At 47.0% G+C, this 16,776-nt stretch overlaps 2 protein-coding genes across 3 annotated transcripts in view; one reads left to right on the top strand and one right to left on the bottom strand.

The window, feature by feature from the left end:
- Vdac2 (voltage dependent anion channel 2) overlaps positions 1-9,532 on the top strand; it is a 12,580-nt gene extending 3,048 nt beyond the window's left edge. For both annotated transcript variants that reach the window (XM_008849896.2, XM_029554464.1), the window contains 6 exons: positions 3,168-3,320; positions 3,416-3,468; positions 4,160-4,387; positions 6,296-6,446; positions 7,600-7,657; positions 8,968-9,532. In XM_008849896.2, the coding sequence (XP_008848118.1) occupies positions 3,168-3,320; positions 3,416-3,468; positions 4,160-4,387; positions 6,296-6,446; positions 7,600-7,657; positions 8,968-9,059 (735 nt within the window). In that variant the 3' untranslated portion in view covers positions 9,060-9,532. The remainder of the gene's footprint in view (positions 1-3,167; positions 3,321-3,415; positions 3,469-4,159; positions 4,388-6,295; positions 6,447-7,599; positions 7,658-8,967) is intronic.
- A 2,576-nt stretch (positions 9,533-12,108) lies between these two features.
- Comtd1 (catechol-O-methyltransferase domain containing 1) lies at positions 12,109-13,930 on the bottom strand. The gene is made up of 7 exons (XM_008849895.3): positions 13,740-13,930; positions 13,521-13,639; positions 13,181-13,286; positions 12,978-13,096; positions 12,843-12,897; positions 12,471-12,604; positions 12,109-12,334 (listed from the first exon to the last, which is right to left on the bottom strand). The coding sequence occupies exons 1-7, from the start codon at positions 13,831-13,833 to the stop codon at positions 12,182-12,184; spliced, it is 780 nt and encodes a 259-aa protein (XP_008848117.1). The 5' UTR covers positions 13,834-13,930; the 3' UTR covers positions 12,109-12,181.
- Positions 13,931-16,776: the final 2,846 nt, after the last annotated feature.

The following is a 16,776-nucleotide window of genomic DNA, read 5'->3' as shown; positions in this document are numbered from 1 at the left end:
TTTTTCTTGTCCTGTTCTATGAGCTTCTTTAGTCTACAAAGAAGTCTGGATATTTAGTTAATGGTTGAGTGACTTCCTTGGTCAGGTTAACAGGTTATAGAACAGTGATTAGGTGATTATTATTATTTTTCTATTGTTGCTGGAGATTGAACCCAAGGGGAAGTCTTGCATCTCTGCTACTGATCTGTACCCCATGGCAGCTAACAACTGTCCATAGCTCCAGTTCCAGGGGATCCTACGCCCTCTTCTGACCTTGGTACCCATTGCATGACATGGGTGCACTTACATGCAGGCAGTATACTCATACCCATAAAATAATATATTTTTTAAAAAGCTTACTCTTGGGCCGTGAATATGGCTCAGTTGTAGAGCACTTGCCTAACTTTCTGAGGCCCTGATTTTAATTCCCAACACTGTAAAAACAAACAACCCTTTCTAGTTGGAGAGACATACTTTAAACTGAGAATAATCAGAGAATTAATATTATGTACTAAATTGGTAAGCCAAACATTTTTGTTGGAAAGGAAAGGCTTATTATAGATAGGGTAGGGAAATTATAGAGCAGTTTGACATCATGAAGAACGTGTAAGAATTGGAGTAAAGAGGGGGTGTTTGTTTATACTTTGTGTATATAATTCAGCAGTTGTATGGATGCTGTACTATATACTGTCCACAGCTGAGTTCCATTAAGGCCTGTTTTCTGTTTTGAACTCAGAGAGGTTCTGGTTACCCCAGCATGTAGAAGCCAAAGTGTGTAGTGCTGGCGTGAACTGCACTGTTGCTGGTTTCAGCTGGCCCAGTTCTGGCCACAGGCTGATGCTGGCTTTGTATCTTGAGGGTTTCTTGACATAAATTTAGGGGGTTCTCGATCTTAGGACTGATGGATGGCAGTAGGTGGAGCATTGAGTCATTCATTAATCATTGTCACTAGGATTAAAAACTGCTACCCAAACACATTTTCCATTTAAACTTTTTGTTGGAAGAATGCGCTTTAAAGTATTGCTTTCTGAGTTTTTTTTTTAATATTATTTTAATTTTTTGTGTATGAGTGTATTTCCTACATGTGTGTAAGTGCACCTGTGTCATGCAATGCCTGAGGAGGTCAGAAGGCATTAGATCCCCTGGAACTGGCGCTACAGATGATTGTTAACCACCATGTAGCTGCTTGGAATCAAACCTGGGTTTGCAAGAGCAGTGAGTGCTCTTAACCACTGAGCCATCTCTCCAGCTCCTTGTTTTCTAAGTATTTATTTTGTGTATGTGTTTTGCCTGCATATATAAATGCATCTATGTGTATGTAGTGCTTGAATAGGCTCAATTTAAGTCTCCAAATGTAGGGATTGTTGTTAAGAATTGAGGAAACAGATCCCCAAAAGTTAAGTGTGTTCTCAATGTTATTTATTTAGTAAATGACACCCAGACCTAGATGTCAGGACTGCTAATTTTGAATCAAATGTAACTTCCTAATATAACCCAGCATCTTTTAGAATGGGATTGAGTGCTGAGCTTTGACGTCATTCTTGTTAATGACAGCATCTAATTTTAGGAGATTGTATATAAGATCAATGGATTTTGATCTACCTAACTACAGAGTTAAATAAATATTTAAGAAAATATTAAAATACTAACTTTAATAGTTTTAAAATACGTATTTTCTAAGTGAAGGGTAACTGGCTTTTCCTCCATTGATAATTTAAAAAAAAATTTATTATTCTGTGTGTATTGAGTGTATTGAGTGTATTGTCTGCATGTAAGTGTACCTGTGTTGTGTGCAGTGCCGGTGGAGGTCAGAGAGGGTGTCAGATTCCCCTGGTGTTGGAGTTATGGGCTGTTGTTAGCCACCATGTAGGTGCTGGGAATCAAACCTGGGTCCTCTGCAAGAGCAGCCAGTGCTCTTAACTGCTGAGCCAGCTCTCCAGTCATTTTTAAGTTTTTGAGACAGTGTGTTGTCTGGTAGCCCCAGCTGGGCTGGAATTCATGTGTAGATCAGTCTGGCTTTGGTCTTACAGAGATCACCTGCCGCTTTTGGGATCAAAGGTGTGTATCACCATGCCCGGCTGGTTGATAGAGTTTTTGATGTTTCCTCACTTACAGGTATTACAATTTCTGAGCAATTAAAAAATTATTTCCAGGCCGGGCGTGGTGGCACATGCCTGTAATCCCAGCACTCTGGAGGCAGAGGCAGGTGGATCTCTGAGTTTGAGGCCAGTGTGGTCCTCATAGTAAGTTACAGGCTAGTTGGAGCTATAGGGAGACCCTCTCTCAAAAAGACCAAAAAAATTTTTTTCTATGGGAGGGTGCTGATGGAGGAGGGGGTAAAGATGTTTTATATGAAATACACAAAAATTTAATTAAATTATTTCCTACCGGCCACCTTAAACAGCTTTCCAGTGGCAGAGTGTAGAGTCATTTGTAGGAAAATTATGAATCAGAATTCTCACAGGCCATTAAAAATGTATTTTATTTTAGAAGATTTCACTTGCTTGCTTATATACTGCTCCATAAAGTTAGATACTTAGACTGCCTCTAGCAGATTTTGGGTTTCACGCCCTCTCGGGCTCTTGTGCCAGTAGGATTCACAAATTCTGTTTGCTTCAAACTGGACATTTTTATAACTCTTAATGGATTTCTGTATTACATTATTTTTCACCTATCATACATAATTTCTATTATGTGGGGTATAAACCAAGCATAGAGTAAATCTGTTCCCATGCTTAAAAAAAAAAGTATGTAAGTTGCTTAGAAAGTCATGAAACCTGAATACTCTTAATCTCAGAAAAATAGAATAATTAGAATTATCAAAGAATTAAAGTTTTTTTGTGTTCACATTTATTTTGTGTATGTGTGCAGGCGTACATGTGCCATGGTGCCAGTTAGAGGACAACTTGCAGGAGTCATTTCTCTCTTTCCACTATTTGTGTTTCAGGGATCAAACTTGGATGGTCGGGTTTATCCTCTGACACACCTCTGCCTCTAGATACATAATTTTTATTGGATGGTTAGAAATGTCAGCTGAAATTACAGTAGCAGTCAGCTTGAAGGCTGGTTTCTGATGGTTGTATTTGCTGAGGAAGCAGCACAGTGTGCGGAGTTACGAGTGGGGTGTATTTGCAGTAGATTCTTCAGGCGTAGGAGCAGGTTCATGAGGTTGTTTATTGTTTTGTTAGGAATTCTCAACATCTGGTTCATCTAATACAGACACTGGTAAAGTTACTGGGACCTTGGAGACCAAATATAAATGGTGTGAGTATGGTCTGACTTTCACAGAAAAATGGAACACCGATAATACTCTGGGAACAGAAATTGCAATTGAAGACCAGGTAACATTTCAAAAACTTGATTGAGTGTTGTTTTTTATTTTTATCTTTCAAAAAGGAAATAAAACTAAACATGAATTATTTCTCCTTTAAAATAGATTTGTCAAGGTTTGAAACTGACATTTGATACTACATTTTCACCAAACACAGGGTGAGTGTTGATGCTTTGGTGTGTGTTGAACTTAAAAGCATTCTTCTGTCTGCTTAGGGAACAGGGTTTTTAAAAAATATTTTATCTATTTTTGTTTTTTTGTGTGTGTATGTGTGTATTGCCTGCATGTATGTGAGCGCACCCTTGTCGTGCAATGCCTTGGAGATCAGAAGAGGGCTTCGGATTCCCCTGGAACTGGAGTTAAGAGCGGTTCATAGCCGCCATGTGGGTGCTGGGAATCAAACCTGGGTCCTCTGCAAGAGCAGTCAGTGCTCTTAACCGCTGAGCCATCTCTTCAGCCCCTGAGATGCACTTTTGTAGTCGTGTGGTAGGCCGCCTGAGTGGCCAGTGTGTCTGCTTTTGAGCACTGTGCTCGCCTTCATTGGCTTGCTTTCAGATATTTGCCTCTCTTCAGTGTGGCACTATCTTGTGGTAATTTACTTGTTCCTGGGAGGCATTTGTAGCTGTCAGCTCTGCAAAGCACTTTTCCTATGATAGTGGTTAGTCCACTTCCCCCATGTGCTGTTGGTTTTCTTCAACAGTTTATTCAGCTGTTTTTTAACCCTGTAATTGTCACACAACTTTCTTTATAGTCTTGCAGTTGATCTAAATCTGTTTTATATCCTCTATGCAGTTGTGTATAAGCCTTTGTCATTGGCATCAGTTTCAAGTCAGTTTGTTCTTTTTCCAGAAAGAAAAGTGGTAAAATCAAGTCCTCTTACAAGAGGGAATGTATAAACCTTGGCTGTGATGTTGACTTTGATTTTGCTGGACCTGCAATCCATGGTTCAGCTGTCTTTGGTTACGAGGGCTGGCTTGCTGGGTACCAGATGACCTTTGACAGTGCCAAATCAAAGCTGACAAGGAGTAACTTTGCAGTGGGCTACAGGACTGGAGACTTCCAGTTACATACTAATGTGTAAGTATTTCTTTTGTAGAATATGGAGAGGCAGGCCCTCCAATGATGGGGTGTGAAGTCATCTCTTTTAATCTAGTTTCTACCTCAAGAATTTTTGTTCATTTGAAAAAGCCCTCACCTTTGGCTGGCTCTCAGGTGCTTCTGTTAGTTTGACTTTGGGAGCTAGAGTATGTGCTCACTTCATGTAAGGCTGGACATGCCTTATAATTTTAAGTTGCTTTTTTTTTTTTTAATGTTTATGAGAGTTTTGCCTGCATGCATGTTTGTGCACCACATGGGTGTGATGCCTAGGGAGGATGGAAGGTGGTGTTGGATCCCCTGGAACTGGAGTTAAGGATGCTTGTGAGCTGCCATGTGGGTGCTGGGAATTGAACCTGGGTCCTCTGCAAGAGCAGCCCACTGCTCTTTCTACTGAGCCATCTCTCCAGCCAAGATAGGCCTTATATTTTAGAAGGTGTTAGACATTGGTAGATTGCTAGGAGTACTTTCCCTGACATAATGATCTATGTTGGTTTGATTGGCTTGTCTATAATGTATGCTATTTTTATCTGACCCAAATTAGATAGTATAGAAAGGACTGCAATTTTTTTTCCCATGATAAAATAGGATATTGATAGCCAAGCATGGTGGCACACGCCTTTAATCCCCACATTTGGGAGGCAGAGGCAGGTGGATCTCTGAGTTCAAGGCCAGACTGGTCTCCATAGTGACTACCAGGTCAGCTGGGGCTACATAGTGAGGCTCTGTCTCAAAAATTAAAAAAAAAAAAAAAAGGAAAATAGAAAACCCTTTTCCCATAGACCTATCAGCTAGATACATACCTTTCCTTACTAAAAATTTAAAATTACATTTATCCATTTGTGTGTCTGTGTGTGTGTCTGTGTGTGTGTGTATGTATATATTGTATCTGGAAAGCTGTTTTCTAACCTTTTCTCAGGCTAGTTGTGGTACACGCCTTCAAATCTAGCACTCAGGAGGTAGAAGCAGGAGGATCTCTGTGGTCAGTCTGGCCTATATCGTGAAGCCAGATGGGGCTACAGGTAGACCCTCTCTTTTAAAAAAAGAATTTTCAGGCCGGGTGTGGTGGCGCATGCCTGTAATCCCAGCACTTGGGAGGCAGAGGCAGGTGGATCTCTGTGAGTTCAAGTCCAGCCTAGTCTACATAGTAAGTTCTAGGACAGCTGGGGCTACAGGGAGACCCTTGCTCACAAAGACCAAAAAAAAAAAAATAATAATAATAATTTTCTCTGGGCTGGGCGTGGGGTGTGGTGGTGCACATCTTTAGTTGTTTTTTGGAGTTTCAGGCCAACCAGGGTACATAGTGAGATCCTGTCTATAAGCAAAAAACAAATCCCCAAAACATTTTTTCTGTATTTAGTATGTTTTGATAATTTTCCTATAACATTATACATTTTATGACATTACTCAGGGCAGTGTGTTAATTTTACCGAATGAATGTGCTGTGACTCATTGATTTCTATATTGGAGATACTGGTTAGGAAAAGACTTTGGCAGGGTATGTGGTTTATGCCTGTGATTCTAGCACACAAGAGCCTGAGGTAGAAGGGTTGCTCTGAGTTTGAGCCTGCCCTGGGCTACATAATGAGTTTCAGTCTAACATGGGCTAGAGCTAAGGTTCAACCTGTCTCAGAAAAACCAAACTAAAGGGAAAAGGACTTTAAAAATTTGAATAGAACATTAAAGGCAGACATTACCAGTGTCATCCTCTGCCCTCAGTTCTAGGGATTGAACCCAAGGGCCTCTTGTATGCTAGGTGAGAGGTCTACCACTCTGTACTTGCCCATGTCTAGTAGAGGCTTAGATTTACATGTAATGCTACAGTATTATCCTGTGCCTTAGAAATGGTTACATTGTCTATTCTAGATTCTAATTCAAAATATCTTATAGCAATAATGGGACAGAATTTGGAGGATCAATTTATCAGAAAGTATGTGAAAATTTCGACACTTCAGTAAACCTTGCTTGGACATCAGGTACCAACTGCACTCGTTTTGGCATTGCAGCTAAATACCAGTTGGATCCTACTGCTTCCATCTCTGTGAGTACTTGGACTGAGAAGGGGGTGGTTGGTTGTGGGAATTACTTGGGTATATTGGCTGGTATTGAAAGCTTATACTGTGATTTGCACAACCAAGTTGACAGGTGCACTGGGATTAGAATTTGGAATGCTGCTTTTCCTAAGAAGGTAGTGATAGAGGTTTGATTTTTTTCCAGGTGAAGCCACAGAAGGTTACTTAACCTCAAGAGCTGCTGAGTTAGTATCATTAATACCCCTGAGCCCCAAGTCTGCCTAAGCTCAGGGTAACCAGGATTGATAAACCATGCCCTGTAGGAGCCACTTATTGGGCAGACTAGTTACAGCCAGAACTCAGCAGCTTAGTGAGTTGAGAATGAGAATGTAGGGAAGGAATTCTTTGATTTGAGGAAGTAGAAGTAGTGATGTGCTGTATGAGCTTTACCGTGAGTTTAAATGCCACACTACATTTCAAAGCTGGTGTGTCCCCTGGTGAGCCTGGTAGGCTTCAGGAGTCTCATTTTTGGCTCATGTGCCTAGATTCAATTCACCAAGGGTGTATTTTGTTTGTTTTTGACAGGTGTCCCTAGTCCTATCCCACCTGGAACTCACTATGTGGACCAGGCTGGCAGATCTTGTCTGGTTCCCACAGAGCTCTGCCTGCCTCCCTGCCTCCTGAGGGCTGGGATGCCTGGCATCCAAGGGTGGTTTTTATGAATGGTTTTGTGCTCTGTGGACAATTTGGGGTCTATGGACACATCCTAATGGGTGTCAAGAGTGTTTTGGGGCCTACTGACACTTCAAGTGTCACCTGAGTTTTGTCTGGCTTAGCATACAACATTAATTTTTTGTACCACATTGGGTTAAAGTTGTAGCCTCCATAATTACATAAATGGGAAACATGAGGGGCTGGAGAGATGGCTCAGCAGTTAAGAACACTGGCTGTTTTTGCAGAAGACCCAGGTTTGAATCCCAGCACCCACATGGCAGCTAACAGCTGTCCGTAACTTCAGTTCCAGGGGATCCGACAGCCTCTTCTGTCCTGCGAGCATTGCACTTACCTACATGCAGGCAATACACTCATACACATAAAATAAAATTTTAAAAAAGTAAAAATAAATGGGAAACATGCAAGAACTTGGTCTCCATTCAGAATTTTTTTTCTTTTTGTTTTTAGGCAAAGGTCAACAACTCTAGTTTAATTGGAGTGGGTTACACCCAGACTCTGAGGCCTGGTAAGTATTATTGATAAAGTAGGATTGTTGTTACAGTATTTAAAAAATTATATATATGCTTTAAGACAGGGTCTTTTATTCTAGCTCTGGCTGGCCTTGAACTCACTGAGTTCTGAGTGCTGGAATTAAAGGTGTGCGCTGCCATGCCCATTCAAATGAACAATTTTAGCTTATTTTGTGAACCTCTCAAGTCTAGTAGAACTGAATGCCTTTCCCCTCATCTGGAGGTTGCAGTTTATCATGACTTCCCACCTGCCCATGCCCCTCCTTAAGAGCATTCCTCTGCCTAAACCCAGTGCTGCCGCTCACTCCTGTGAGCTACATTCTGCATTCAGTGTTCTCATTTGTGTCTAAACAGTATCTTTGATCACAGCTCAGGGTGCTTTGGTTGGTTCTGTCTCTGCTGTCCTGTTCTCAGTATTGGTGGTTGCCAGAGTAGTGTTTTTTTAAAAAAAAACTTTTTTTTTTTGTCTTTTTGAGACAGGGTCTCCTTGTGGCCCCAGCTGTCCTAGAACTCACTATGTAGACCAGGCTGGCCTCGAACTCACAAAGATCTGCCTGCCTCTGCCTCCCAAGTGCTGGGATTAAAGGTGTGCACCACCACGCCCGGCTTTTTTTTTTTAAACTTTTAAAAATACTTTATTGAGAATTTTATGCATAAGGTGTTTTGAGGAAATCCACGTCCACTCCCTCCCCTCTAACACCTCCCATATCTCCCCATCACTTAAACTTGAGTGTGTGCTTAACTGACCTAGGTAGTTGGGTTCACATACAGATGCGGAGCCTCAAGATCTGGGCTGGAGAGCTGCTTCTAATGAGCTTAACCACCAAGGCCCTAAAGCACTGGCAGCTTTCCCTGCTTCCTGTGCTATAGGGATCCCATCCCCCATCCAGATTTTTTCATGGCCATTTTGAAACCTAAAGAAAAGTCAGAGAATGGTACCGTGAATACCTCCATGCATCTCTGACCCCTGTACACATAATCCTTTTAATTAGTATGAATTCACCTAATAATGCCATCTCTATTTCAATTTTTTCCTACTTGTCCTCAGATGCCTCTTTCTAGGGTTTAGTTATAATTTGGTCCCTGCAGTGTTCTTTAGTATAGATAGAATAGTGATCATGATTGCATTTTTTAGAGCCCTTGTTATTTATTACTAACCTTTTCATGCTCTTAAGTGTTGGTACAGTAATCGCTAGAATTCTCAGGATCACTCTTCATCTAGGCGCCCTCTGCTGGCTGGAAGGCTGAGGCAGATGAAGCATGCACTGGATCAGACTGGCTTCATGGTGGCTTGCTTCTTTTACAGGTGTGAAGCTTACACTGTCTGCTCTGGTAGATGGGAAGAGCTTTAATGCTGGAGGCCACAAGCTTGGGCTTGCCTTGGAATTGGAGGCTTAATCCAGCTGAAAGAAACCTCTGGGAACTGATATCAGAAGATTTGGCCTTAATATATTTCCATGTGACCAGCAGGCTCACCCTCTTCCCCTTCCCCCCAGAAGGTGATCAAAGCAAAGGATGATCTAAACAAGAGCTGTATTTTAAATATTTAGACAGTTACCTGTTAGCTGGTTTAGTTGAATTGGTTACCTAGTTATCAGTGCTGCAGTCGTGCAGTCACCTATACATTATTTAATGTATTTAACTGTTAAATGTGCTCCCCACCAATAATGAAATAGACGTTTATGAAAACCGTGCCATGGTGTGCATTATGTTCCTTTTAACACTGACTATTGCTGTTGAATGAGATGGATCAGTGGATGTTTTGAGATGAGGTTAAAGATAAGGTTTTTTTTTTTTGTTAAATTCAACCATTAGAATTACTTTTGGTAACCCAAAACATTACAAATTATGAATAAAACAAGTGTACATAATTAATGGCTCCAAGTATTTGCAGTTAAAGATTTGCCAGCTAGGATCAAATCTTCCTGGCATCTGATTAATACTTTCCTTGTGAGCATTTTGCTTTTTTTTTTTTTTATTAACTAAATCTGTGCAACCAGATTCCCTGCATCTTTAGACTAATTCCACGAGCTCTTTGAGACTACAGTAAAATAAGAGGATACATACTTTTACACTCTTCAGTTTCTAAGTTTGTGCAAAGTTTAAGTGAATCACTGTGAACCCCAAAGCTGATGAAGGACAGTTGCAGGAATGATGCTAAAAGACTATAAACAGGTGTGCCTTGCCCCCATGAGCTGTTGCTGCAGAAAGTGGTGTGGGCCCTAGATTGGTGGATGAAAATCGGACAATGGGAGTAAGTGTCAGTAACCAGAAGGGCTGAGGGGAGGAAACAGGCACAAGCCAGTTGTTATTCATTCCTTCCAGACAGATGACGAACAACTGGGCTGAGGTCAGGTCTGGGGCCACCCCCTTAGCCATTACTTGGATTTCATCCAGGCTTAAGTGACTGGTTAGAAAAGTAGGGAATGCACAAGCTTCCCTATGGAAGGTGGTCACCTGAGGGATTAGGAAAGCTTAGGGAATGGGGAGACTTGTGGAACACATCTGGCATAAGAGTCCTGAGGTTCTGTTGGAAGCTTGAGAACAGGTAATACAGTGGAGTACTACTTTGGGAATGGTGCATGCTAAAAACTTCAGGGGAAGGGGCTGGAGGAATGGGTCAGTGGTTAAGAGCACCTGTTGCTTTTCCAGAGGACCCAGGTTTGGGTCTCAGCACCATATGGTGGCCAACACCTATCCTTAAGTCCAGTTCCAGGGGATTTGACTTTCTCTGCTTGCCTTTGTGGGCACCAGGCACCCACTTGGGGTGCACATACACATACAGACAAAATATACATAAAAACACAAAATAAAGTGGGGGGCCTGGAGAGATGGCTCAGTGGTTAAGAGTACTGGCTTATCTTGCAGAAGACCCAGGTTTCATTCCCAGCATCCAAATGGTAGCTGACCATCCATGACTCCAGTTCCAGGGGACCCGATGCCCTCTTCTGACCTCCATGGGCATTGCATGACACAGGTGCACTTAACACACATGCAGGCAGTACACTCATAAAATAATGAAAAATATATATTATTGATGGGTTGATAGGAGGGTTGATGGAGGCTGGAGATGGCTCAGAGGTTAAGAACACTGGTTCTTGCAGAAGACCTGGGTTCAAAACCCAGCACCCACATGGCAGCTAACTGTAACTCCAGTTTCAGGTTATCCAACAGCCTCTTCTGTCTTCCTCAGGCATTGCATGACACGGGTGCACTTACATGCAGGCAATACATGCATACACATAAAAATATTTTTTAAAAACCTTGAGTGGGAGGCTGAGGACACGGAAGTGCCCTCTGGTCCCGATTTTGTCCTAAAGGATTAGCTGGTGTGGTCCATGTGAATCAGAAGACCCAATTTCTCTAAAAGTTTGTCCCCAAACATGTCTCAGTGGCAGGTTAGAATTTGAGTCCAGATCTTTTGCTAGCTTAGAAGGAACCATGAGATGTTAATCTGTCTAAGCTTACATAAAGCAGTGCTTGCACTTGGGGGTACGACGTAAACTAACAGATAACAGACTTCTACTGCCCTTCAGCTAACCAGTGTACTCTGCTGCGGTTTACCTGGTGCAGCACTCTGGACTGGAGTTTATAGTAGTGAGTTACCAGTTTGTCAAGGATCCTACTGAAAGTAGATTGGACCTTGTCATCCATGTGCACCTTGATAAGCATTTATGACTTAAGGAGGAAAGAGTAGGACATAGCCAGCCCCTTCCCGGGGGTTGTGAAGAATGCAAGGTAAACCGTAGGTGCTGTGGGACTGACATTCTCAGTTAAGGATTCATGCAGCACCCGTGGATCCACTTTGAGCATCCTTCAGGTGCACTTCACCTGTGCCTTAACCAGCAAGTGACAAAGTCTGTTGTGCCCTGGGCAAGTGCCACTTAGGCCTGAGGTGTGCCATGCCCCTGTGAGGCAGTGTTGGTGCTAGCAAAACCTTAAGTTCTGGAGGCGCCTTCAGTGAAGGTCTGCTACCTACTGGCCACCTGCTCTTGGACATCAATTCCCTCAGCACTTGGGGGCGGGGAGGGCAGCAGATACATGCAAACCAACCAGGTTTAGGCCAAGAAGTGTGGTTCTCAGAGGTCATGGGCACTGGTCAGTGAAGCTGGGGGAGGCCGCAGCTCTGAAAACATGCGGCGACTGCCAGCAGAACTGACCTAGCCTATGGAAGTGCAGCAAGGTCCCCTGCAGGGCCCTTTCTGGGTCAGATTCCAGGTGTGGTCTCCACCAGCTTCAGTGAACCAGAGCTGCTTCTGCCCCTACGAGGGTAACCAATGTAACTCTATCATACATCTAGCCCTCAGAGGCAGTTGTTGGCCTCTACCCAGTGCATGCAAGCTGGCATGGCTGTTTCCTCAAGGCCCCCTTTCACTGGAAAAGCTGTCTGTGTGCCTGAGAGGGACGCTTCCCATACAGTGAACGCCAGATAGGGAGGCTCAGAAGGTCCTGTGACCCAACTTTTATTGTCAGGTTTAAAACTCAAGAGTCAGTGCAAGCCCATTCGCGGGGGGCCAGGCCTAGATCTTGAAGGCCAAGGTGAGGCCGTCACCTAGGGGCAGGATGCTGATGTAGACCCTGGCATCCCGTAGGATGCGCTCGTTTAGGCTTCGCACGCACTCAGTTGTCTTGTCCCTTGGTGGAGGTCTCAACACCTCTCCCTGCCACAGGACCTGTGGAGAGGCGGGGCATCACGAGGGGCGAGGCCTCTGGGGCGGGGCGTGGGAGGAGGCGGGGCCTGTGGCGTTGTGGGAGGGGCTTGGGGCAGGGCGGAGCCCAGGCCGGACTAGGTTGCGGTCTAGCCCTTACTCTAAGCACCGCGAGCAAGCCTCCCGGGCGCAGCAGCTGCAGACAGCGCTCGTAGTACAGCACACAGTTCTCCTTGTCCGCGTCCACCACCGCCACGTCGAAGGTCCCGGCCTCGCCCGCCGCCAGGAGCTCGTCTTGCGAGGGACAGAGGGCAGGTGCGGCTGAGCTAGGGTCCCGGTGGCCGGAAGCCCCTGCCCAGGCTGGCCCCTGTGCTGGGACGCAGGGCACCGGCTGGGCCTCGGCCGCAGGGACGCCGCCCCTGACCCCTCGTGGGGCGTCTTCCCGTGTGCCCGGGCGCACTCGGTCACTAGCTCGCGCCCAGTGGCCCCGCGGGGGAATTGCAGGCAAAGCCCTTCCCGCGCCGGTGCTCACCCAGGGTCTGCAGGGCGGGCTGCAGCCGGAGGTCGATCTTCTGCTCCACCTCGGCCTGCGTAATGAGCCAGGTCAGGCCAGCACACCCCCGAGCCCGAGACTCCGGGGTCCGCGGCCTCAGGCGTGGACACTCACCTGCCTCCATAGGGGCCGTCCCAGCTCCGGGAGCCCCGCGTCCACCTCGCAGGTTACCACGCGCCCGGCCGCGGGCAGTGCCAAGGCCAGTGACATGGCAGAGTACCCTGTGAAAGTACCTGCGGACCGGGACACCCACAGCTCAGGGCAGGCTGGGGGACGGCCCAGTGACCCGCGTCCCCCCAGTGGCCGTGCGCCCCTACCCAGGTCCAGAGCCTTCTCGGCCTTGATGAGCCGCGCCAGGTTGGCCAGAAGCTGGGCCTGCTCACAGGTCATCATGGAATCCCCCCGCGACTGCTCCAGGGTCAGCTGTGAGTGGGGAGAGGGTGACACGGTTCCTGCCAATCACCCACCCGGCATACAGATTCTGAATCGCGCATGGGTGTGGCCTGGAGGGGACAGGTCCTCAGGGAACGCCCACTGCACCACGCCGGGGGAACCCGGAAGCCCAGAGATGGCCACAGCTCAGCCCAAGGTCACAGCCACGTGGGACCCACCACGTTGGAAGTGGAGAGCCCGATCCCGCCCCCAGCCCTTACTGACCAGCCTCAGGCTGCGCAGCGCCGGGTGCTCGCGCATGGAGCGGCTCAGTACATACTGCCACAGGGGACTGTCCTCCGGGGGCAGCAGGCGCTGCTGCCTCCCGAACCTCCATCGTCTCCCTGTCGGGCAGAGGGTGCCGGGTCAGGGCCTGGGGTTCTGATCACTGCTTGGCTCCGCGTCCTTCCATCCCCGGGGCGGCTGCAGCGCAGCCCCGCTCACCCAGGAGGAGTCCAGTGGCAAAGGCGGCGCCCAGTGCAGCCGAGCCCAAGGCCAGCAAGGCGGGAACTGAGAACCGGGGCACCGTCAGGGTCATGGCGCGGGTAGCAGGCGGCGATCACGTGTGCTGGAGTCGAGGGGACCCGACCAGGACCCGTGGGCGACTGAGCTCCACCTTGTCCAGGCCCGGCCGCGCTCGGGTACCATCTGGTGATCATATCGCCTTACTGCAGGGTCCGTGCGAGACAACTGCGCGTCACCTGGTGGCCGCGTGGGGAACTGCCGCGTGGGGAACCCGGAGACGGCTTGGCGAGCACGGTCTAAGCACCCCTGCTGGCAAGGCTTGTCTTGTTGCTGCTGGGGACCCTAGGGCATATGTTGGCGCTATGGGAGGGGAAGAGTGACAGTGTCACAAATAAAGGAGCCCAGAGTGAATAGAGAGAATAGAGGGTCGCCTCCTGGCGTGTCCAAAGGATGAGGTTGAAGGAACAAAGGACACAGACTGAGGGTCAAGAGCCTTAGGGCATGTCTGGTCATAGCGGTTGGAATCAGTAGTGTATCATCTTGTGCCTGTCCGGTCTCTCTGAGCTTCACTTTCCTTTCTGTACAGCAAGGATTACAGTCTTATAGTGAAAGGTACTAGATTCCTTGCACACAGTAGGTGCTCAGCAACAGCTTCTGCTGTGCACATCCATTAGAGTGAAGGCATTGTGGGAGGCGATAGGTGAGGCCCCTTGCTGGGTTGTTCTACCAGAACGATACCCAGTGAGCATTGATTGAACACCTACTGTCTGCTCAAGCCTGGGAGGTGAAAGGCAGTGGTTTGACAACAGGACAGGTAGCACTGACAGGCTGCCCAAGCGTCACTATTTCCTTTTCTATACAGCAAAGTCATTACTAGACCTCACTGCTCAAGAACTTCAGGGAGAAAATTCAGGTGAAGGCCTTACACTGGCCCAGTGCTTGTTGGGTTGTCAGTACTATGTTCAAAAGGGCTCAGAATCTACAGTGTGGAGGGCCATGGGGGCCCCTGCCCTGAGATCCTAGGGTGGTTGCCCTGGGAGCCTGTTTTTTATTTTGTTTTTGTTTTTTTAAGACAGAGTGGACTCCATGTAGCCCCAGCTGGCCTCAATCTCATAGAAATTCACCTGCCTCCACCTCCCCAGTGCTGGGTTTAAAAGTGTGGATTACCACACCCAGGTAGCAACACTGGCTGGGCGAGTCCCCTGAAGGCAGGTAATACATGCCAAGGGCCTAGTGGGTGGGTCTTCAAGTAGGCCCCTGGCCAGGCCCAGCAATCCTGGGCCTCCAATCACAATCAGGGTGGACTGACTTTTTGGTGGTTTTCCCCAGGTAAGCACTAGGCTGCAGTTTACTCCCATCTTTAGGGCTGAGTACACAGCAGGCACTAAATACATGTGCCCTGAAGACCCGCCTGGTGGTGCCAAGTGCTCCTCACTGCCACAGCTGTCAGCCGTAAAAACAGGAACAGTAGGAGCCTTTTCTGGGTGCCTGCTGGATACCAGGCACAGAGTACTCAGCATCCCTTTGAGGCAGCAGTATCATTCCCATTTTCTAGAAAAGGAAAGCAAAACCCTGAACTCCCAGTCTCCAAGATTTACTACACCCCACCACCTCCAGCAATTCTTGCTCTGGGATGGTGCAGTGTTCCTGGCACCTCTGGGAACCTCCACCAGGCGGGTGTCACAGGGCCCCTGGGCTCAGCTGGAATCCTTTACCCTGTATCTCCTGGTTGCCACAGCTTTCCTCCTCCCAGCTTGGCTTCAGGCCGGAGCCATGGAGGTGGGGGAGCAGGCAGGGAGGGAGCCATGTCGCCATATATCCCCGTCAGATTAAAAAACTAATTTGAAAAGATTAATGTATTCCATTCTTGTTACGCTGGCTCTGATACCTCTGGGCCTGAGGCCGCTCTGCCTCTTGATTATTGAATTTTTATGGCCTGGTAATTAATTGCAGATTCCCTGTTTTGTTCTATTTCTTTTTCTCTGACATTTTAATTCCAACAGAAAGCAGCGGTCTCTATGCAGGTTCTCTCGGGACACCCTAATGGTCTATAAAACAGAATGACTTATACACGTGGCACCCACTTCAGGTGGCGAGCGATTGTTTGAAACCTTGCTGATCACACAAAATTTAATTTTTCCACCTCTCTCCCCCTTTGCTGCTTATTTCTTGTCTCTTCTAGCCTCACCAGGAAGGCAGCCCAGTGTTGCCTCTCAATGGGTGACAGGGCCTTTTCTTAGAAGGCTGTGGCTAAGTCAAGGTGGGGTTTGCTTCTCCTTGCCAGTGAACCTGGTTGCTGGGTGCATACAGACATTCATTCTTAGCCAAACTGGGCCACAGGAACAGGGCTGGGAGAGACCCTTGAGTTTCTGCCGGATGCCCCCCATGTCCTCCTCCTCACAGCTCTCCCTGCTAACATCACACAGGCTGGTCTCCTTCAGAGCCACCCCCAAACCCCCAGGACTGGGCAGAACAGGGGCACAGAATTAAATTGAACCCAAGGGCCAGGAACTTGAGTGTCTCTGGGGGGCCAGGAAGGTGAGGCAACATAGGGGAGGACAATAGGGGGCAGTGGGGACTGTGGCACTCCAGACCTTACATTCCACCAGAGGGTGCTGCAGCCATTCAGTTGGCGATGCCAGGTGGGACGATGACCCAGTGTGGCCTGAGCTTCTGAGTCCTCGAGAGGTTGGAAATCTGACTTTTCGTATGAATTCTTATAAATATCTGGGTTAGATGTTTGGTGTTTTAAACACTATATCAAACAACCTGTACTCACCTTTGAACTTTGTGTCTGGTGTGGCTCACAGGGGCTGCTGCTCATTCTTAGCTGTGGAGCAGAGAAGTCAGGATACGAAGTAGAGTCTCTCAGGGTCCAGACAGTATCAGCAGGCAGCTAGCTGCCCACCCCTGTATAGCCCTCTCTCTCCCTTTGGGCCTAGATGCTAGGGTCCTTTCCATATCTTCTCTTCAACACAGTCTTTTAGGGGTGCCTTTGGGTGGCTTCACAGTGTTT

Source organism: Nannospalax galili, unplaced genomic scaffold, assembly GCF_000622305.1.
Source record: "Nannospalax galili isolate Female #2095 unplaced genomic scaffold, S.galili_v1.0 scaffold83, whole genome shotgun sequence".
NCBI lineage: Eukaryota > Metazoa > Chordata > Mammalia > Rodentia > Spalacidae > Nannospalax > Nannospalax galili.
Note: the sequence above shows the minus strand (reverse complement) of the source record. Positions and strands in the feature narration are given on the sequence as shown.